Source organism: Panthera tigris, chromosome B1 (assembly GCF_018350195.1).
Source record: "Panthera tigris isolate Pti1 chromosome B1, P.tigris_Pti1_mat1.1, whole genome shotgun sequence".
NCBI classification, from domain to species: domain Eukaryota; kingdom Metazoa; phylum Chordata; class Mammalia; order Carnivora; family Felidae; genus Panthera; species Panthera tigris.
Window position 1 is genome coordinate 6,762,818 of NC_056663.1, and position 16,930 is coordinate 6,779,747.

Sequence of the window (16,930 nt, forward strand, 5' to 3'; positions counted from 1 at the left end):
TTAGCGTCAGGCTGAGGGAGGGGATGTGACGTGCCTGGAAGAAACAGGTGCCCCGGGGAATAGAGTATGTCAGAGCCCTCTGGATTCAATATAAATTTCTTTTTTTTTTTTTAATGTTTATTTATTTTTGAGAGAGAGAGAGGGAGACACAAATCTGAAGCAGGCTCTAGGCTCCGAGCTGTCAGCACAGAGCCCGGTGCAGGGCTCGAGATCATAACCTGAGCAAAGTCGGCCTCTTAACCGACTGAGCCACCCAGGCGCCCCTCATACAGATTTCTAAAGGAAAAAATTTTAGAATTTTCTTCTGTTTTTAGGAAGATAAAAAGTGCATCTCGGTTTTTATTTAATACTTAAAAATTGAATTTTCTTGGGGGAAAATTTTAGGATATATTATTTATTTACTGTTTGTTTGCTGTCAGTGGAGGTTTTTATCCTTTCTGATACATACCCTGTTTTTTGAAAGGTCGTTTTAAACATCTCTATTTTTTATCCTCCTTTTGAAAAAAATGGGTCCACTAGTTACAGGATGCATCATTTACTAAAACCACATTGAGACGTGTGGAGTTCTTACAGACTCAGAAGTAAGACTTCCAAAATTATGTTGAGAAATTTTACTTATTTCCTTCTCCTGACACTCTTCTCAGCAGATTGCTTCGTGCCCCCTTTCTTGTTGTTTTACAGTAAAATTATCTCCTCATTAGTCCTTCTATGTTAAATCTAAGAAGTGAAAATTACTGAAAGTGTGCTGCATTGAAAATGAAACTTCGTGAAGCTTATAGACAAGTAGCTGGATGCCTGTGTTCCGTTGACTGTCACTTGCATGTGACAGAATTGATTCAGCCAACCATCGATGCCACCCACAATTTGGTTGTGGAAGAAATGTCGAAAAGTGAAATACAAGTGTTTTGACATGAAAATCAGTTCTCAGATAAAAAGCCTGAACAATATGTTTAATATCCAATGTATTTTGTGGTATCGATGCTTATGTATACTTAGACTGAGTCTGGACATTTTGAAACGGTGGTTACTTTAGGGAATGTGTTCTGGTAAAAGAAGCACTTTCCGTTTTTTTATTTGTGTTTGAGAGTTTTAGGCTGAGTCTGTTCTGTAAGTTTATATTTTTTAAGTAAGATAGGAACATGAGTTAACTATGCTGTTTTTCTAATTCCATGCAAATAAGGTGTTTTGGGGGAAACTCCATATATGTTATCAGAACTGCTGATCTTTTCCTTGACTTTCTGGTAGAATGGGAGGTTTAGGAGGAAGGAGGAAGGATTCGGGAAGCGAGATGGGTTATTACCATGTGTGAAATATTATTAAAAACTTAAAGTTAAAAGACCAAAATCATCCCCATAAATTTACTTAAAGCCATCTTTTTAAAAAATGTACATATAATATAATTCATCTACACTAATCATGAGCATATTAAATATATTTGTCAGGTCTGGAAACTCCAATTAAGTCCCTGGGTATTTTCCTTATTCATCTTTAGTTCCCAAGGACCTGTAACTTCTCCAGCATGTAATTATCACCTAGTAGCTATCTGTTAAATTAAAATCTTAAATGACTAAACCTGAAACTTTACATTTCTTTTTTTCCATTCTGACCCTAGGTTGCTTATAGAATTTTATGATTCACTGGATCCAGAAAGAAGAAACAAGTTTCCCGGGGAAAGTGTTAATTCTAAATTAAGTCTCAAGAAGACTTTACCATCATTACTGATCCTAAGTGGCTTGACTGCTGGTATGCTTATGACCGAGGCTGGAAGGAAACTCTATGTGAAAACGTGGGTTTATGGAACCTTAATCGGCTGCTTGTGGGTTAGTATTAAAGCATAAACAAGTAGCTGTGTCCAGGCAGTGGAATGTGCTACACGGTTTACTGTTGGCAGCCACACGGGACATCAGATTGTTGCCTGAATTTAATAAGAAGTGTAAATAAAGCCTTGTTGATTGAACATTGGATAAAATAGAATTTCTGACTAAAGCCGACCTGCAGGTGGTCTTGGGCAAACATACGTGGTTTTGCAACTTTAGAACAAGCTGCTGGAAGGGGAAAGCTAACCTCTGTGCCACCCTTGGTGTTTCCGTGATCTAGTGTCATCTTCAGAAGATGGTTAGGCTTGTATGCTTTGGTATCGGTTCGTGACTCAGCTGCGTTCATGAACGTTAATTTGCAGCGTATTTCACCATATTCGTTATTTTTAGTTTTTTACAACTTGACTAGTCCCAACTCTCATCACCGAAGTATTTAGTATCTTGCAGCTGTGTACTATTTTGCCTTTTGCTTAATGTCTCCAAGTGGATGAAGGAACTTGTATTTATGTATCAAGAAGGATGCAAGGAAAAGGGCAAGAAATGTCTGCGGGGAAGAAGCTGTGGTTTGCGCATGCTTTGATTGTAGTGTATTATTAGCTGATTTTATTTTCTCTTTGCAGAGTAATTAACATGTCTAATATTTATTGAAGCAGCTTAATTTGCACGCCCTGCATTGTACACAAAAGGATAATGTGTCAAATGTGAGCATTGAGTTTCGGTTGGAGGCGTGACCCTGGCCCGCTGTCGCGGCACTTGACGCTGCCCGGCGTTCTGAAGAGCAAAGCGGAGCCCTCAGTACGTCCCAGTGTCTGTGCCAGAATTGCTTAAAAGCCTTCAGGCTTCCTGTTATTTTTACATCAAAACAATCAGTGTGAACCTTGGTGGGACCTGAGTCCACAGATGCTTGAGGTGATGGGAGCCTTCAAACGTCCGCCTGGATTTCCGAGCATGTGCCTTTTGCCTATTATTACTCTTGGGTTCGGCGGAAGTCTTTTCTTTTCCTGTCATCATGGTCGATTTCCACTGTGTTTGAATTCTTTTCCTCTGGATTCCTGGCAGCGTGCTGCTCGGTGCCTGGCACAGGACGGGCGCAGGGGAGAAGCATGGAGCCGGCCTCGGTCCTGCTGCGGGTTGAACTTGGTCGGTGAGGCTCTCTTGAGCCCGCCCCAGTGGCTGCAGCTAAGACGCTTGTCTGTCTCCCTCCTCAAGCCAGTGAACCACAGGCTCAGCCCGCGAGGCCCGGATGAACTCGTGGAGTCCCCACTAGTTTTAGTGGGAGTCCCCACACAGTTCATCCGTGCCCCCTCAGAACAAGAGCCGTTTTCAGTCAGGAAGTAGTAACTATGGCCTGTGGCTGACTTAAACTGGATTGTTGCCTACTAGTCCCTTAAGGTAACCTTTCTGCCTAATGGATTTTTGTTGTAAACTCGTGCCAGTGCCCCCAGATGAAACACACCAACTGAACCATGATGAGCAAAATGAAAATAATAAGTAAGGGAAATTTTGTGTGACTGACTCTCCAGACCCAGAGAGCAGGCAGTGTGAGACAGCACCTTTGAAGCTCTGGGTAGTCTGAACTGGTTTGTGTACGCGTGTGTGTGTGTGTGTGTGTGTGTGTGTGTGTGTGGGTGGACATGTGCCCGCAGGATATGGTTGGTCTTCTTATGCATGGGGGTGTAGGTAAAACTTTTGAAAAGTGTTCCCATGCCAAATTGTGATTTTCTCTTACCTATAAAGTGAGATTTAAATCAGTCTCACCGTCTTTGTTAATACTTTTTTTAAACAGTCCTAAAGATTGAACCGATTTCTAATTTATTCAAAGTAAATGTAAGTTGTGTAACTTACTTTGAATATCATGGATATGCTCTAAATTTAAACTTTAAGAAGAAATATCGGGGCGCCTGGGTGGCTCGTCGGTTAAGCGTCCAACTTCGGCTCAGGTCATGATCTCACGGTCCGTGAGTTCGAGCCCCGCGTCAGGCTCTGTGCTGACAGCTCAGAGCCTGGAGCCTGTTTCAGATTCTGTGTCTCCCTCTCTCTCTGCTCCTCCCCTGTTCACGCTTTGTCTCTCTCTGTCTCAAAAATAAATAAACGTTAAAAAAATTAAAAAAAAAAAAAGAAATATCATTGGAATTATGTTGATTATAACTGATCATAAGAAGTTACAGTGAACTGCATAAGATCACTTTGAACATCATGTCTCTTATGACCATACTTATATTCTCACAAGAGTTCTATAAGATATATTTGTTAGTTTAAAAATTTTGTATTAAAATATTTGGAAATTAGAAGCTTCTTTTTAACATGTGTTGATATGACTTGAATTCTTACTTTCTAAAATTAGGAGCCCTGTATCTCCCTGTAAATCTTTTCACATATCTTTTAAGCCTGTGTTTCTGTTATTATTGTTGATTTGCAGCTTACTTATTACTTAGTTTTTCTTTATAAGAATGCCATCAATGTGCACGCTTTTATGTTTTCCAGAAAAGGGTGTGTTTGGATGAAAGTAAAAGAAAAAATAAAATCTTTCACGGTCTCTAATGTCTGTGCTATTTAACATTTTGCGACCCAGAAATTCCCCATTGGTCTTCTGTTACGTTGAATAGGCTTCGTGGCTGGTCTTGCATTCTGAATTTATAAAATTATAATATTTTTTCTTAAATGTTGAACAAGTATAAAAAATACAGTACTCAAAATTGTGAAGCAATATATTAGTTTTGTTATATAAACTCATATTTTATATAATGAATATAGCAAGTACTAATTGCTTGAGAATTCTGTAATCATTAGGGTATCTCACTGAGACTTGTCCAATGCCTAAATTTAGCCGGGTTGGTAGGGAGAGTAACGATCTGACTGGTCCTTACATCACACATACTGCTGCCTTCTTCCAGGTTGGTAGGGAAAGGGCCATCTGACTGGTCCTTACATCGTACATACTGATGACTTCTTCCATTTATTTCATTTCCGTGGGATTTTTTTTTCATTTATAGTCATACCAACTTTCCTTTATATCCAGATTATGTAAGCTTTATTTTTCTTTTGTAATGCTGTGTGGTTTGTTTTTACATTCACTGCATGAATCTTTGTCAGTAAAGTGATCTTTTAAATAGATGGGCCATTATAAAAATACAGTCTATACGAAATTTGTCCTCTCCCAAAATGTGCCATCAGGAAGAGATACAAAGGAACTGCCAGATACATATCTGACTAATTTAAGAAGCTTGAGAAATGTCTGTCACGGTGCTATTTCGTGTGCACAATTGTAAACGTATAGTACAAATAGATTTTAACCATAGCAGTGTTTGTTCTTGACGTATTAGATGGAAGACAAGATGGCCGACCCTCCAGATACCACCGTGTAGTAAGTTACATATCTTTATAAGTAGGTTTTGGGGGGCAGGGGGAGGGGTTAGACCAGTTTTTATTGTGAGTTACACATACCTTCAGATTAAAGACGGGCTCACTTAGAATGTTGCCTTATCAGTTAGTATGCTTGGCATTATACAAATTGTTAATTTGGAAACGTTCAGATATTTGATATTATATAGGTAAAATAACCATGTAATCAAACTTAAAATTTCCTTCAGATATCTTTAAGTGGTAGATCTACAGTTACTGACTTAGTTGAGAGTAGTTATGGCACAACATTATCCCCAAGATTTCATTTGACACATTTTCCAATTTGTGGGCAATGAAGTAAATCCATTACTTTTACCAACCGGGGACTCATTCTTGGTGTAGTCGTGCATGAGGTCAAAGAGACAAATACCTTATCCTGAGCAGGAAAAAAACACAAAGTTATTTTTCAGAAAGCCACTCCAGATGGAAAGCTTGAGTTATTTCTGTTGTTAAAGGAAAGTAGGATCCTGTAGATGATACAAACTCGCAGTGAATGTTGTTTGATGGTCCGTTACTCCATCCAAATTAGGAATGGCTCATGATTTTGTATGTGAATATGTAAGAAAGACCTGTTCTGCAATTTTATTTTTATAAATCATTATGTCCTAAAAAAAAAAAAAAAATGCTACTGATATTCTCTGTGTGTTCAGCAGGAGGGAATATTTGACTAACAGTCTTGGCTCCTTATGATGTGTTCGGAATAAATTGTGATTTCTGTTCTCGAGTTTATTGGTGCTTCATTAATCCAGAAAAGAAAAAGGAAAATCTAAATCTCAGAAGTTACATGGTGATACACAATACATCTATTTCATGATAGTCATTTCATGTATATGTGATAATATGTATGTTTTATATACATATATGTTTTACTGCCAAACAATAGCTACAGAATACACTATTTTAAGATTTTACTTTGTTTTGATACTTGCCAAGATGTGTTGAGTGCTCGCCGTCTGCCGGGCAGGGCGCTAACCTCCTCTGAGGCTCTCTCCCTCCACACACGTGGACCCCAGGCCGCAGGCCGGCTCAGCCTTGAGGGTAACAGGTACAGGCCGAAGACCAGTTTTGGGTCCTGCTTCGACCACTTGGGATTCAACCTCGGACAGGTTAATGTTTCGGTTTCCACTTCATGTTTCTGTTGAAAGTTTCCCAATTTTCTCTTCTGTCAATAGTGATAATAATTAATATATTTACCTCAAAGGGTTGCTGATGATGCAGTAAGTTACCAAACCTCTGGATGTAGGTAGGGCATGAAATGTGGCAGGTGCTAATTAAATCTTGTCCTCCAACTTCTCTTGCTCCCAGTTTTACAGCTGAGAAAACGGGGACTTGGAGTTTGAATAAAATACCCAAAGTCACACTAATATTTCTAGTAGAAAAATGTCTTCCCACTCTTTCCTGCTTAACAAAGATGTATTTCATACCACCTAAATGCCTTTAGAAGTAGATAGTCATGGGACACCTGGGTGGCTCAGTCGGTTGAGTGTCCAACTCTTAATTTTGGCTCAGGTCATGGTTCCAGAGTCATGGGATCAAGCCCCGCGTCAGGGTCTGTGCTGAGCACGGAGCCTGCTTAAGATTCTCTCTCTCTGTGTCTCTCTCTCCCCTGCTTGTGCTCTCCCTCTCTCTCTAAAAATAAAATTTAAAAAGTAGATGGTCATAACTGTAATCTTAGTCACTTAAAGATATTTTGCTTAAAGTCTAAATCAAACAATACAGAGATTACAAAAGGAAAGATTCTCTATCTTTCATGAGAAAATTTCATGGTCTCCAAACCAACTCCATGTTGGGCTTGAGGGCTGGGCTGGGGGTGGGGGGTTGTTGCCTGTCCCCTGTATTGGTAGTACAGCCCTCACGATGACAAAAGATGATACGAAATGGCAAATAGATTCAAAGATCTTTCCTGATAGTGGCACAGAGAACAGTAATATTTGAAATTGTTCCCCTGAAGGTCATTCACTATGGGAAATCCCAAACTACAAAATGGTCTGTGTTGCATCACTACATGTATATAACCTTAAACAAACTACCTTCCCTGTTTGAGCCCTTGTTTTTGTTTTTTTTTTTTGTTTTTTGTTTTTTTTGTTTTTGTTTTTTGTTTTTGTTTTTTTGAGAGAGAGAGACAAAGTGTGAATGGGGGAGGGGCAGAGAGAGGGAGGCCCAGAATCCCAAGCAGGCGCCGGGCTCTATCAATAAAATAAGGAGATTGCTTATTTGCCTCCTAGAGTTTACTGTGAGTCAAAGGAGATAATAGTAAAAATGCATTCTTCTATAAAGTTCAACATAAATGCGAGACGTTACTATAATTCTTCCTAAGTCATTTCGGCTTTACTTTCTACAGTGTGTGAATAAGTCCATTCTTCTCTGATGCATTTTGGAATTCAAACACATGATTGTTAGCACTTGTTATTTTGAAATGTTTTCAGTCATTCAGTGGTCTGTCTATGCACACTTGAGTTATTGTCTATTTGGGTCAGGTCAGTTTCTTTATAATTTCTTTTTATTTTTTTAATGTTTATTTTTGAGAGAGAGCACAAGCAGAGGAGGGGCAGAGGGACAGGGAGACACAGAATCCGAAGCAGGCTCCGGGCTCTGAGCTGTCAGCACAGAGTCCGACATGGGGCTTGAACCCACGAACTGTGAGATCACGACCTGAGCCGAAGTCGGACGCCTGACGGACTGAGCCACCCAGGCGCCCCTCTTTACAATGTACGGACAGTTCATTGCACGTGACCCCTGGGTCTTCTCCCTCCCCAGTGCCCTCCTTGTGTAAGGCCCCTGGAAGGGTGTGGAGGGGAGATGACAGAGATCTGTTCTCCCCGTGGATGCCCCGTCCCAGTGTTTTGTCGCGGCCGCCATGGGAGGTGAGTTCTCGTCCGTGCAGTGGAGACAAGGATGGAGCGAGAAGGTGGTTTGGAAGGAAGAGCGCTTAGAACAAAGTGTGCATGGAACAGACTTGGAACCGAGGAGGACATGGGGAGTCAGGGAGTAGGGCCGCGGGAGAGGAGAGCGTGTCTGCCTGGAGAACACCTGCAGGGGGTGTGTGCTTGCTTCAGATGGTTTGATTTTATTCCAAATGGTGGGAGTTGAAGTTTGGCCTTTGAGTAGAAAGCCAGGCAGAACTGTGAGCATCACAGCCCTCATCTCCCCCCATCCTCCCCCCCCCCCCCCACCAAGCCAGAGCAGCATGAGGCTACATGTTGTGCCCCCTCCTGTCCCCACAGTGTTGTCACCACACCAGCGTCGTGGTTCGCAGACCCCGGTCCAACCGGGGCGCTGCTCTCCAGCCGAGTCCGCGGACTCGGGGCGACAGGAAGGCCCAGTCGCTCCGCACACTGGACTCGGCCCTCCCTGCAGTCTGACCATCAGCAGGCTGTCCGCGGGGGTCCTCCTTCCTAGGAGGTGGCTCCCCTGAACCCAGGGAGGGTGCTGCTGTGCTCCGGGCGAGCCGGAGGGCGAGGGCACCCCTGACTCAACCTGGACCCCGCGCCGACGGTTACACATTCGTGCGTCTCTCAAAATCGTGGCTTTCTGTTGTTCACGTGGTGGAAACAAGGGTCTTTAGAATTCATTTTATCTTTTAACATCTCTTTGTGAAGGAGATTGGGGGAGGAGTGGCGGGGGGGAGCACGGGTTCCGGGGCCAGGACACCGGGGCTTGAATCCCAGACCTGCCCCTCGCTCGCTGTGGGAACTTGATCTCCTTCCCGGTCTCTGATGCCTTCATTGTATGCTAGAGACTCTGATGCTGGGACTTGCCCCCTAGGCGGGCGTGAGGACTAAATGCCGTCACCTCCGTAAAGTACCTGCATTCGTTTTTGTCACATACTCTGGATAGCACTGGTTCTCGGCCAGCTCTGTGTCCCAGTGATGGCACCGACCCCCCTGCCCGACGTCCCAGTGCTGGGTAGTGAACTGCAAATTCTGTTATCCTTGTGCCTTCTGCTGAAACCCCCTCAAATACTCTGTTTTACGTCCGTCTGCAAGTGGGTTCTGCCGTATACTAGAACTCGCAACATTTTCCTTTTAGGTTATCGATACGTTGGTCCGCTTCGGCGTGTGACAAACACAGACTTGACCTTGTGACGTGAAATAAAGTATATTAAAAACAGCCCAAACAAGGTATCCTCTGTTCTCGTGTGCTAATGTCTTTGTTTTTGTCTCCGTATTTCCTCCCCTCTCTCTGTTTCTAGAAGTTGAGATTTAAAAAAAAAGGAGGGGAGGTGCATTTGGGGTGAGAAATAAATCCACTACAGAGCATCCCGCCACGTGTCTTGCTCTCTGGTAGTTCCTGGCTCTGGTTGTCTTCACCAGGCTCTAATTCCTGGTCGTCTGCCGGCTTTCTAACCTGCCCTAACATGTTGCTATTGTATTACTGACCCCAAGCTCCAGTAAAACATAAAGCAGCAAAGGCCCAAACTGAGGTTGGCTTCAAGGTGGTGCAGTGCACAGAAATGTTCGTCTGCGGTGGGTCACGTCCATCTGGACGGCCGCGTGTTCTGTGACACGGACAGAGTCTCGTTGCTGGAGACTTTGACCTTCCCATCTGTCATTCCCTCCTGCACGAGTGGCCTCCCGGCCCACGGGCCTCACGCGGGGGCACCTCCCACCTGTGTCCTCAGGCAAATCCACTGGATGGTTTCTTCTGCTTCCAGCGGCTTCCCCTTCCCTCACCCCCCAACCCTCCACAGCCCCTTACCCAGCAAACCCCCTGGCCAGTACGGTTTCCCAACTTGCCTCTCGGAATGCGGGAGCCACACCTGCACTTGCCCGTGTGGTGACCCTGATCCCGTGTGCCACAGAGCCCCAAAGGGTGCGAGATGTGCTGTAAGTGTAGAATGCACTTGCTTATAATTAGATTGCTTGTAATTAGTTAAAAAAAAGAAATGAAGTTCAGTAGTATTTATATTGATTACATATTGTAATAACATTGGATATATTGTGTTCAGTAAAATCCATTAAAATTTCACCCGTTGTTTTTAAATGTGGCTACTGGAAAATTAGGAATTGTGTGTATGTCTGACATTGGATTCCTTGCTAGACTTTTCTATCCTGAGAGTCTACCACAATTGTCAGCTTTTATTAGGCACTGAGCACGGTTTGTCTATTCAGTAGATAGAAATCTGAGGCCAGACGTTTTGCGATTCGATCAATTGCATTATCAGATGACGACAAGTTGAAGCTTTTCTAAAGCAGTCATGTTTCTACAGTCTGAGGCCAACAGATTGCTTTTAAAAGTAAGTGGCACACTCAACAGATACTTCATAAGTGATACGGAAGTTACGATTTGGAAGGATCAGCAAGGAATTCTCGGCGTTTGGGATAATAAAGCACAACCAAGAAACAAAATCTGAAGAAATATGGCAACACGGAACTGTGTCATTCTTGGGCTTACAGTGGGTACTGTATCATCCTATTCTTGGTGGGTTTTTTTTTCTATCTTTAAATGTTACCAAATTTTAAAAATGTTAAATATAGGCACATAGGTTGTTTTGTTTAAGCTGTGTTATGTGAGGATGATTCCATATCATATCGTCATCACTAAAGAAGTCACCACTTTTCGTTGATCACTAGTCCAAGTGTGCAGGGCATCAGTAAACTCTCATAATCTGCCAGTAAGTGAAGAGTCTAAATGTATCTAAATGAATGTAATCCGTTAACGGTACCTGGTACTACGATGCCAAGTAATTAATGGAAGTATTTCTTTACTGGTGCATCTGCTTATAATAAAGAACTAAAATCTTGTTACTTCTATTTCTTTTATTCTTCCCACAGGAACTTAGTTGGCATGAATTGTGTTGAAAACCAGTGTCTACAGTGGCCTCAGAAGACACATTAAAAATGGCAACAGCAGAAGAATGAGTTTTCACAAGGCAGCAGCTAATAACCCTGAGAGGTGTGTAGGAAACCAGAGGATTCCGCTTGCATTGCTGAAAGAATGTTCTTTTTATCTAGTAAATAATGTGGGCACTGTAGGTTAAGGCTGATGGTTACCTATAAGATCGATTTCTAAATAGCTCAGTGCAGTGGTGCCGTTGGGAAACCTGAGAGTTGTGGGAGCAAACGTAGAGGAGGAATCAAGCCCACTGTCTCACTTTCCGGATACAGAACCGACCGTCCGGACACAAGGGAATGCGGGGACCTGATTAAGATCTCCCAGGCAGAGGGAGCGAGTGGTAGAGATGGAATGAGAGCCTGGTCTTCCTGGCCTTCGCCTGTTTGAACCGTAATCACCAAGTATTGATGTGACTTTATTATAAGGAATATAATAACGTACAAAAGAACATATATGATATGCAAATCTACTTTCATATATATGAAATACATATGTGTATGTGTGTACAGACACACATACACATATGTATGGAACACATTTCCCACCGATGATAAGGATTTTCCAGGCTGCTGAGTCGCCTGTCTTCTCATTTTTGATGGTTAATTCAGGGTGTAGGCGACCTCGGAAGAGTCCCTCCACGCTTCGTAGGTGAGCAAGCAGCTTGCTGTTCAAGGGCACAGTGAAGGCTTTAGCCCATCTCCGCCTTGAAGCCTCAGTCAGTTTGCAGACAGCCGACTTAGACATAAGTGACTTATCCGTGTGTTCCTTAGTGTCCACTAAGGAACACGCCCAATGACCATGTCTCTTAGCACCTGGTGGAAATCTTCACTTTCTAAAACGGATTACCTTTATATGCATAATCATGCCATGTTCATCTGTCCCCACCAAATAATGTCAAGTTTTGCAGTTGACAGATTCTCAAAGCATCAGCCATACCCAAATTCAGACGGATGGTCCGTCGTAACAGAACAGCCATCCTGGATCACTTACCATCTAATGGGCAGGGTGCAAACCGCTTCACATATTCTTTTCCTTGATAACCTTGTGACATAGAGAAGTGTCCCCAAGTGTCCTGCAGGGACTTACCTATTTCGTTTTAAAACTATCATCCCGGGGCACCTGGGTGGCTCAGTGGGTTAAGCATCTGATTCTCGGTTTTGGCTCAGGTCATGAGCTCACGGTTTGCGAGTTCAGGCCCCCACATTGGGCTCTGTGCTGACAGTGTGAAGCCTGCTTGGGATTCTCTCTCTCTCTCTCTCTCTCTCTCTCTCTCTCTCTCTCTCAAATAAAACAAACAAACAAATAAATAAACTTAAAAAAATAAGTAAATAAAAATATCATCCCAAAGCAGAGCTGAGTCCTAAGAGATGCCTGACATTTGCTCTAGAACACGACACATGTCTGCTGAGGCTGGGGACGGGACAAGGTCTCCCCCGTAGAACTATAAAGAGAAAGCTGCCACTGAAACCATAAACCTTTGACGCAATGAACACACAAACGCCGAGGACGCCTGGTTAATAGACGGGATCAAACACACTGTGGGTTTTCACACTTCAAAGCCTCTCTCGACCGGCCACGTGGGGAGTGGTGTGGTCGCTGTGCATTCACGGACCTGGGACTCAAGTCAGGTGTGGGAACAGGGCACTGAGCCGAGCTGAATCTCACTTTGTATCCAAGTCTTTGCCACAATTGTCTGCCACCCCCTGGTGGCCACTTAATGGCAGCAAAGTGCTTCAGGAAGGGGGACAAAGACCTCTGGGGAGAAGTCACGCTCGCTAGGTGGACAGCCTCACATCCTGCACGGCCCAAAGACAGGGAAGCCACAGGGAGTGTCGCTGGCATCTTCTCTCCCTGCTCCCAACCTGAAGGACCTCATCTCAGCCTCTTCCACGGCCACGTGTGCCAGAAAAGGAGCCCACGGGGCAGGCTGTGCTGTCCTGCAGGCCAAGTGCAAACCCACAGCGTCTACCCAGCACCAGGCCCGCCCACTCTTGTCTGGCCCATCTCCCCCTCTCGGGATGCATTCTCTTCGAGGTCACGAGGCCCCGGGGACCCTCGGAGCCCTTGGGAACAGCATCTGCAATGTCCTAAGTGGCTCCGACGGGTCAGTGAACCGGCAAGAGGGGCTCTGGATCGGTGCCTTGGTCAGATGGGCTCTCAGTCCCCCACTCGGTTGAGGCTGCCACCCCAAGGCCGTTGCACGCAAGCAGGGCAGACAGGCCACTGGGCGTTCCTGCGGGCCTGGAAAACCCGTTCTTCCCTGCCCACCACCCGGCCGCGCCCACACGACAGGCAGGCCCTGCTCCAGAGGCCGGAGCCCCACATCTGGGAGCTGGGCAGTGACATTGAGATGAGGAGGCTGAGGCCAGAGTGGAGAGTCACCTCCTCTGAGGGGACGGGATCAGGGTCCTCTGTTAGTCCCACATGACAGGGTGTCTGCCATCCCCGGAGCAGCGGGGACCCTGACCTTGGCGACCGAAGCTCGGACTCTAGCTTGGAGCTAGAGGGCTCCCAGCGGCCGAGTGCCAGCAGGAATGTTCCGGAAGGTGGGCTGCAGAGGGCACCAGTCTGTGCAGGCCCCAGGCCTCGTGGGCACGGCCACAGCTGCCCTCCCCACCTCCAGGCTGGTTTCCCTCAGGGCCTATGTGGATATTTGTGTTAACCTTGAGAGGAAGGCACAGGGACATTACCATGCTATGCTTAATCCTTGACATCTGGAGCTTTGGGCCTTGTCCCTGTCCCTCCCCGAGGGACAACCTCAGCCAGACTCCTGCCAGTTTGAAGGTGAGTGTCTGGCATCTTCCCGAGTCACAGGACGAACCGCGCTGATGCGTCCTCACCAGATTGTAAGCCGCTGGAAAGGGTAGCGACGCTTCATCGGGCGCCGCTCTGGCTGCCGTGACAAGTGACAGCCCAGCCACCGAGCGCTGTCGTGAATCCTGCCTGCCGTGACCCAGAGGAGCAGTGTCCTCCCGCTTCCAAAGTGCGGCCACCTGTACCGGCTGGGCACCATCTCTGCACCTAGAGCACAGCCCAGTGGGGTGGGGGCATGACCAGCGCAGGAAATGACCGGACACCTGCTAAGGGTCCAAGTGCGTCTAACGGCTTCTAATTTCCAGGGGGAAATCAGGGTTCGTGGAACAGATGGACCCTGAGCTGCACTTGAGTAGTAACACCACCAAATGTCAGTTATCGTATCTTGGGCGCCCACTGCACAGGTGTTTTATTTTTAAGTTTATTTATTTTTATGATTTGAGAGAGACAGAGAGCATGGGTGGAGGAGGGGCAGGGAGATGGGGGAGAGAGAGAATCCCAAGCAGGCTCCCCGCTGTCAGCGCAGAGCCCGACGCGGGGCTCGAACTCGTGAAACTTTGAGATGGTGACCTGAGCCAAAACCAAGAGCCAGGCGCTTTACCAACTGAGCCACCCAGGCGCCCCTGCACGGTAGGTGTTTTACACGTTTTCTGCCTCCTCACAGTTTTATAAAGTGGGCCTCGTGGTTGCCACTCAACAGCCAAGGAGGCCTCGGAGTTGGGAGAAGACATGCCCTTCGCCACAGAACTGTCACAAAGAGCTGCTGACACTTGACCCCACGAGCCTTAGAGGGCAGATAAGCAGGGGGGCGGGGGGGGGGGGTTCAGGCAAGCAGAGTACGTGAGGAAAGGCTTGGCATCTGTGAATGGACAGAACATGCACGGGACAATAACACCAGCAGGGGCGTGGGGAAGGGAGGGCCGCCTGGAGAACGGGACAGAGAAAACATAAGGAGATGACTCCACACCAGGCCACGCCCACACCTGCCAGCCCTGGGCTGGCATTTGGGGGTCTCATCCTGCTCGCTCCTCACAAAACCCTTAGGACACGGAAGTTCATCCCGCTTCCACCACTGAGGTGAACGAAGCCACAGGCTACATAATGCATCCAAAGTTGCTGGAAGAGCGAGCAGCTGGGCCCGGACCCCACAACCAGGGCTTTCCCCACACTCCCCAGGGCCTCAGAGGGGGCCTCAAGAAACACCACCGCCTGGAAGTGAGGAGAGGCAGGCCTGCCCCCATCTTCATGCAGCCGGGCAAGGCATCTGCTGCGCTGGGTCATTTCCCGCGTCTGTGCAAAAGTACAGTTAATCCACAAGCTCGCTCTCAGCTACGGAACTACCGACAGCTAACTGAGAAGCTGTTTGCACATGTGGGTTTGTACTCTGCCCGCAGAGCGGGCGCGGGCGAGGTGATCTGCATTATAACCCGTATGCAGCTGGCGGAGAAACACGGGCCCACCTTCTCCTGCCCGCAGAGTGCACCTGCCGGCAGGACTGAACTTGGCCCCGGAGAACAGCTGATGCTTCCTGCTGCCGGTTCTTCCTGCTTTCTACTTGTTCTTCTGCTTGCACAACATCTTCCTTCGGGGGAGTTTTGGCTTGGACAAGCACGACCTCGCTGTCCCAACTCAACCAGAAAGGATGGGCTGTGCCGTCCACATTGTCTTTCGGTGCCTCTCTGCTTTTCATGGCTTCGGTCCCTTCAGGCAGGCTCCTGCAGTGGGGGTGTTGCATGGACGACGAAGAAAGCAAGTGCGGTCAGTGAGCAAGCAGTTGGCTCTGTCTGTTTTTGCCACCGGTGGCACCAGGGCCAAGATTGATTGGTGGCGATGGCAGGGGGAGACAGTGAGTCTGTCCCTATCCACTCTGGCTGGGGCATCTGTCTGCAGGGGGGTGTTATTCTGTGCGGACGGTCAGGGTGAAACCCAGGGGATGAGCAGCAGGTGGGACACCAGACAGCCATTTCCCCAGGAGGGAGCTGTGCGCAGAGGAGCTTCTGACCACCTCCTTCCGGAGCACTCGGACACGCTCAAATGCCCAGCCCAGCCCAGTTCATGGATCCTTTTCTGCCCTCGAAGTACCTGTTGATGTTTAGTCTATGTAAATCCACCGTTGACAAGTTAGCCCATTTTTCTAGGGCCGACGGGAGTCCCGTGGACACAAAAGGATGTTGGGTTGAGTGAATGAATATGTGTCAACACTCCCCTCTGCAACGTGCCAGGTGGGTCTGGAATCATGGAGCTGTTACGGACTGAACTGTGTCCTCCCAAAGCCGTATGTTGAAGTCTTGACCCCAGGACCTCAGAGTGTGACTGTGTTTGGAGATACGGTCTTGAAAGAGATGAGCGAGGTAAAATGAGGTCGTTAGAATTGGGCCTTAATCCCATCTGACCGGGGTCCTTATAAGAATTGAAAGAGAGGGGCGCCTGGGTGGCTCAGTCGGTTAAGCGTCCGACTTCAGCTCAGGTCATGATCTCACGGTTTGTGGGTTCGACCCCCCGAGTCGGGCTCTCTGAGGACAGCTCAGAGCCTGGAGCTGCTTCAGATTCTGTGTCTCCCTCTCTTTCTGCCCCTCCCCCACTCATGCTCTGGCTTTCTCTCTCAAAAATAAACATTTTAAAAATTAAAAAAAAAAAAAAGAATTGAAAGAGAGCCCAGGGATGTGTGTGTGCACAGAGGGGGGACCATGTGAGGACACAGCAAGAAGATGGCATCTACACACCAGCTTTCAGGACTGTGAGCAAGTAAATTCCTGTTGGTTAAGCCCCCAGTCAGTGGTCTTTGTTACGGCAGCCGGAGCTGACTGATACAGAGTTCAACAGAGGATACAGAGATCCTCTCCACCTCGGAGGCCTCACTGTCTACAGGTGGCGCTCACACCTACAATGTATGTGTTGTAGCAGAAAAGGAACATTAGGGCACCTGGGTGGCTCAGTCGGTTAAGCAACTGTCTTCAGCTCAGGTCATGATCTCGCAGTTCATGAGTTCAAGCCCCACCTCGGCCTCTGTGCTGTCAGCTCTCTCCCCCCTCTGTCTGCCTCTCCCCTGCTCACATTCTCTC

The 16,930-nt window shown here is 46.6% G+C and overlaps 1 protein-coding gene across 3 annotated transcripts in view; it reads left to right on the plus strand.

The window, feature by feature from the left end:
* Window positions 1-11,193, plus strand: part of AGPAT5 (1-acylglycerol-3-phosphate O-acyltransferase 5) — a 66,901-nt gene extending 55,708 nt beyond the window's left edge. Inside the window, exons 8-9 of one of the 3 annotated variants that reach the window (XM_042982862.1) lie at window positions 1,613-1,820; window positions 10,994-11,193. In XM_042982862.1, coding sequence (XP_042838796.1) covers window positions 1,613-1,820; window positions 10,994-11,020 — 235 coding nt within the window. In that variant the 3' untranslated portion in view covers window positions 11,021-11,193. Of the gene's footprint in view, window positions 1-1,612; window positions 1,958-2,437; window positions 3,759-10,993 lie in introns of those variants that run through there. The other 2 variants (XM_042982864.1, XM_042982863.1) reach the window with 2 other exon arrangements.
* The last annotated feature ends 5,737 nt before the right edge of the window (window positions 11,194-16,930 follow it).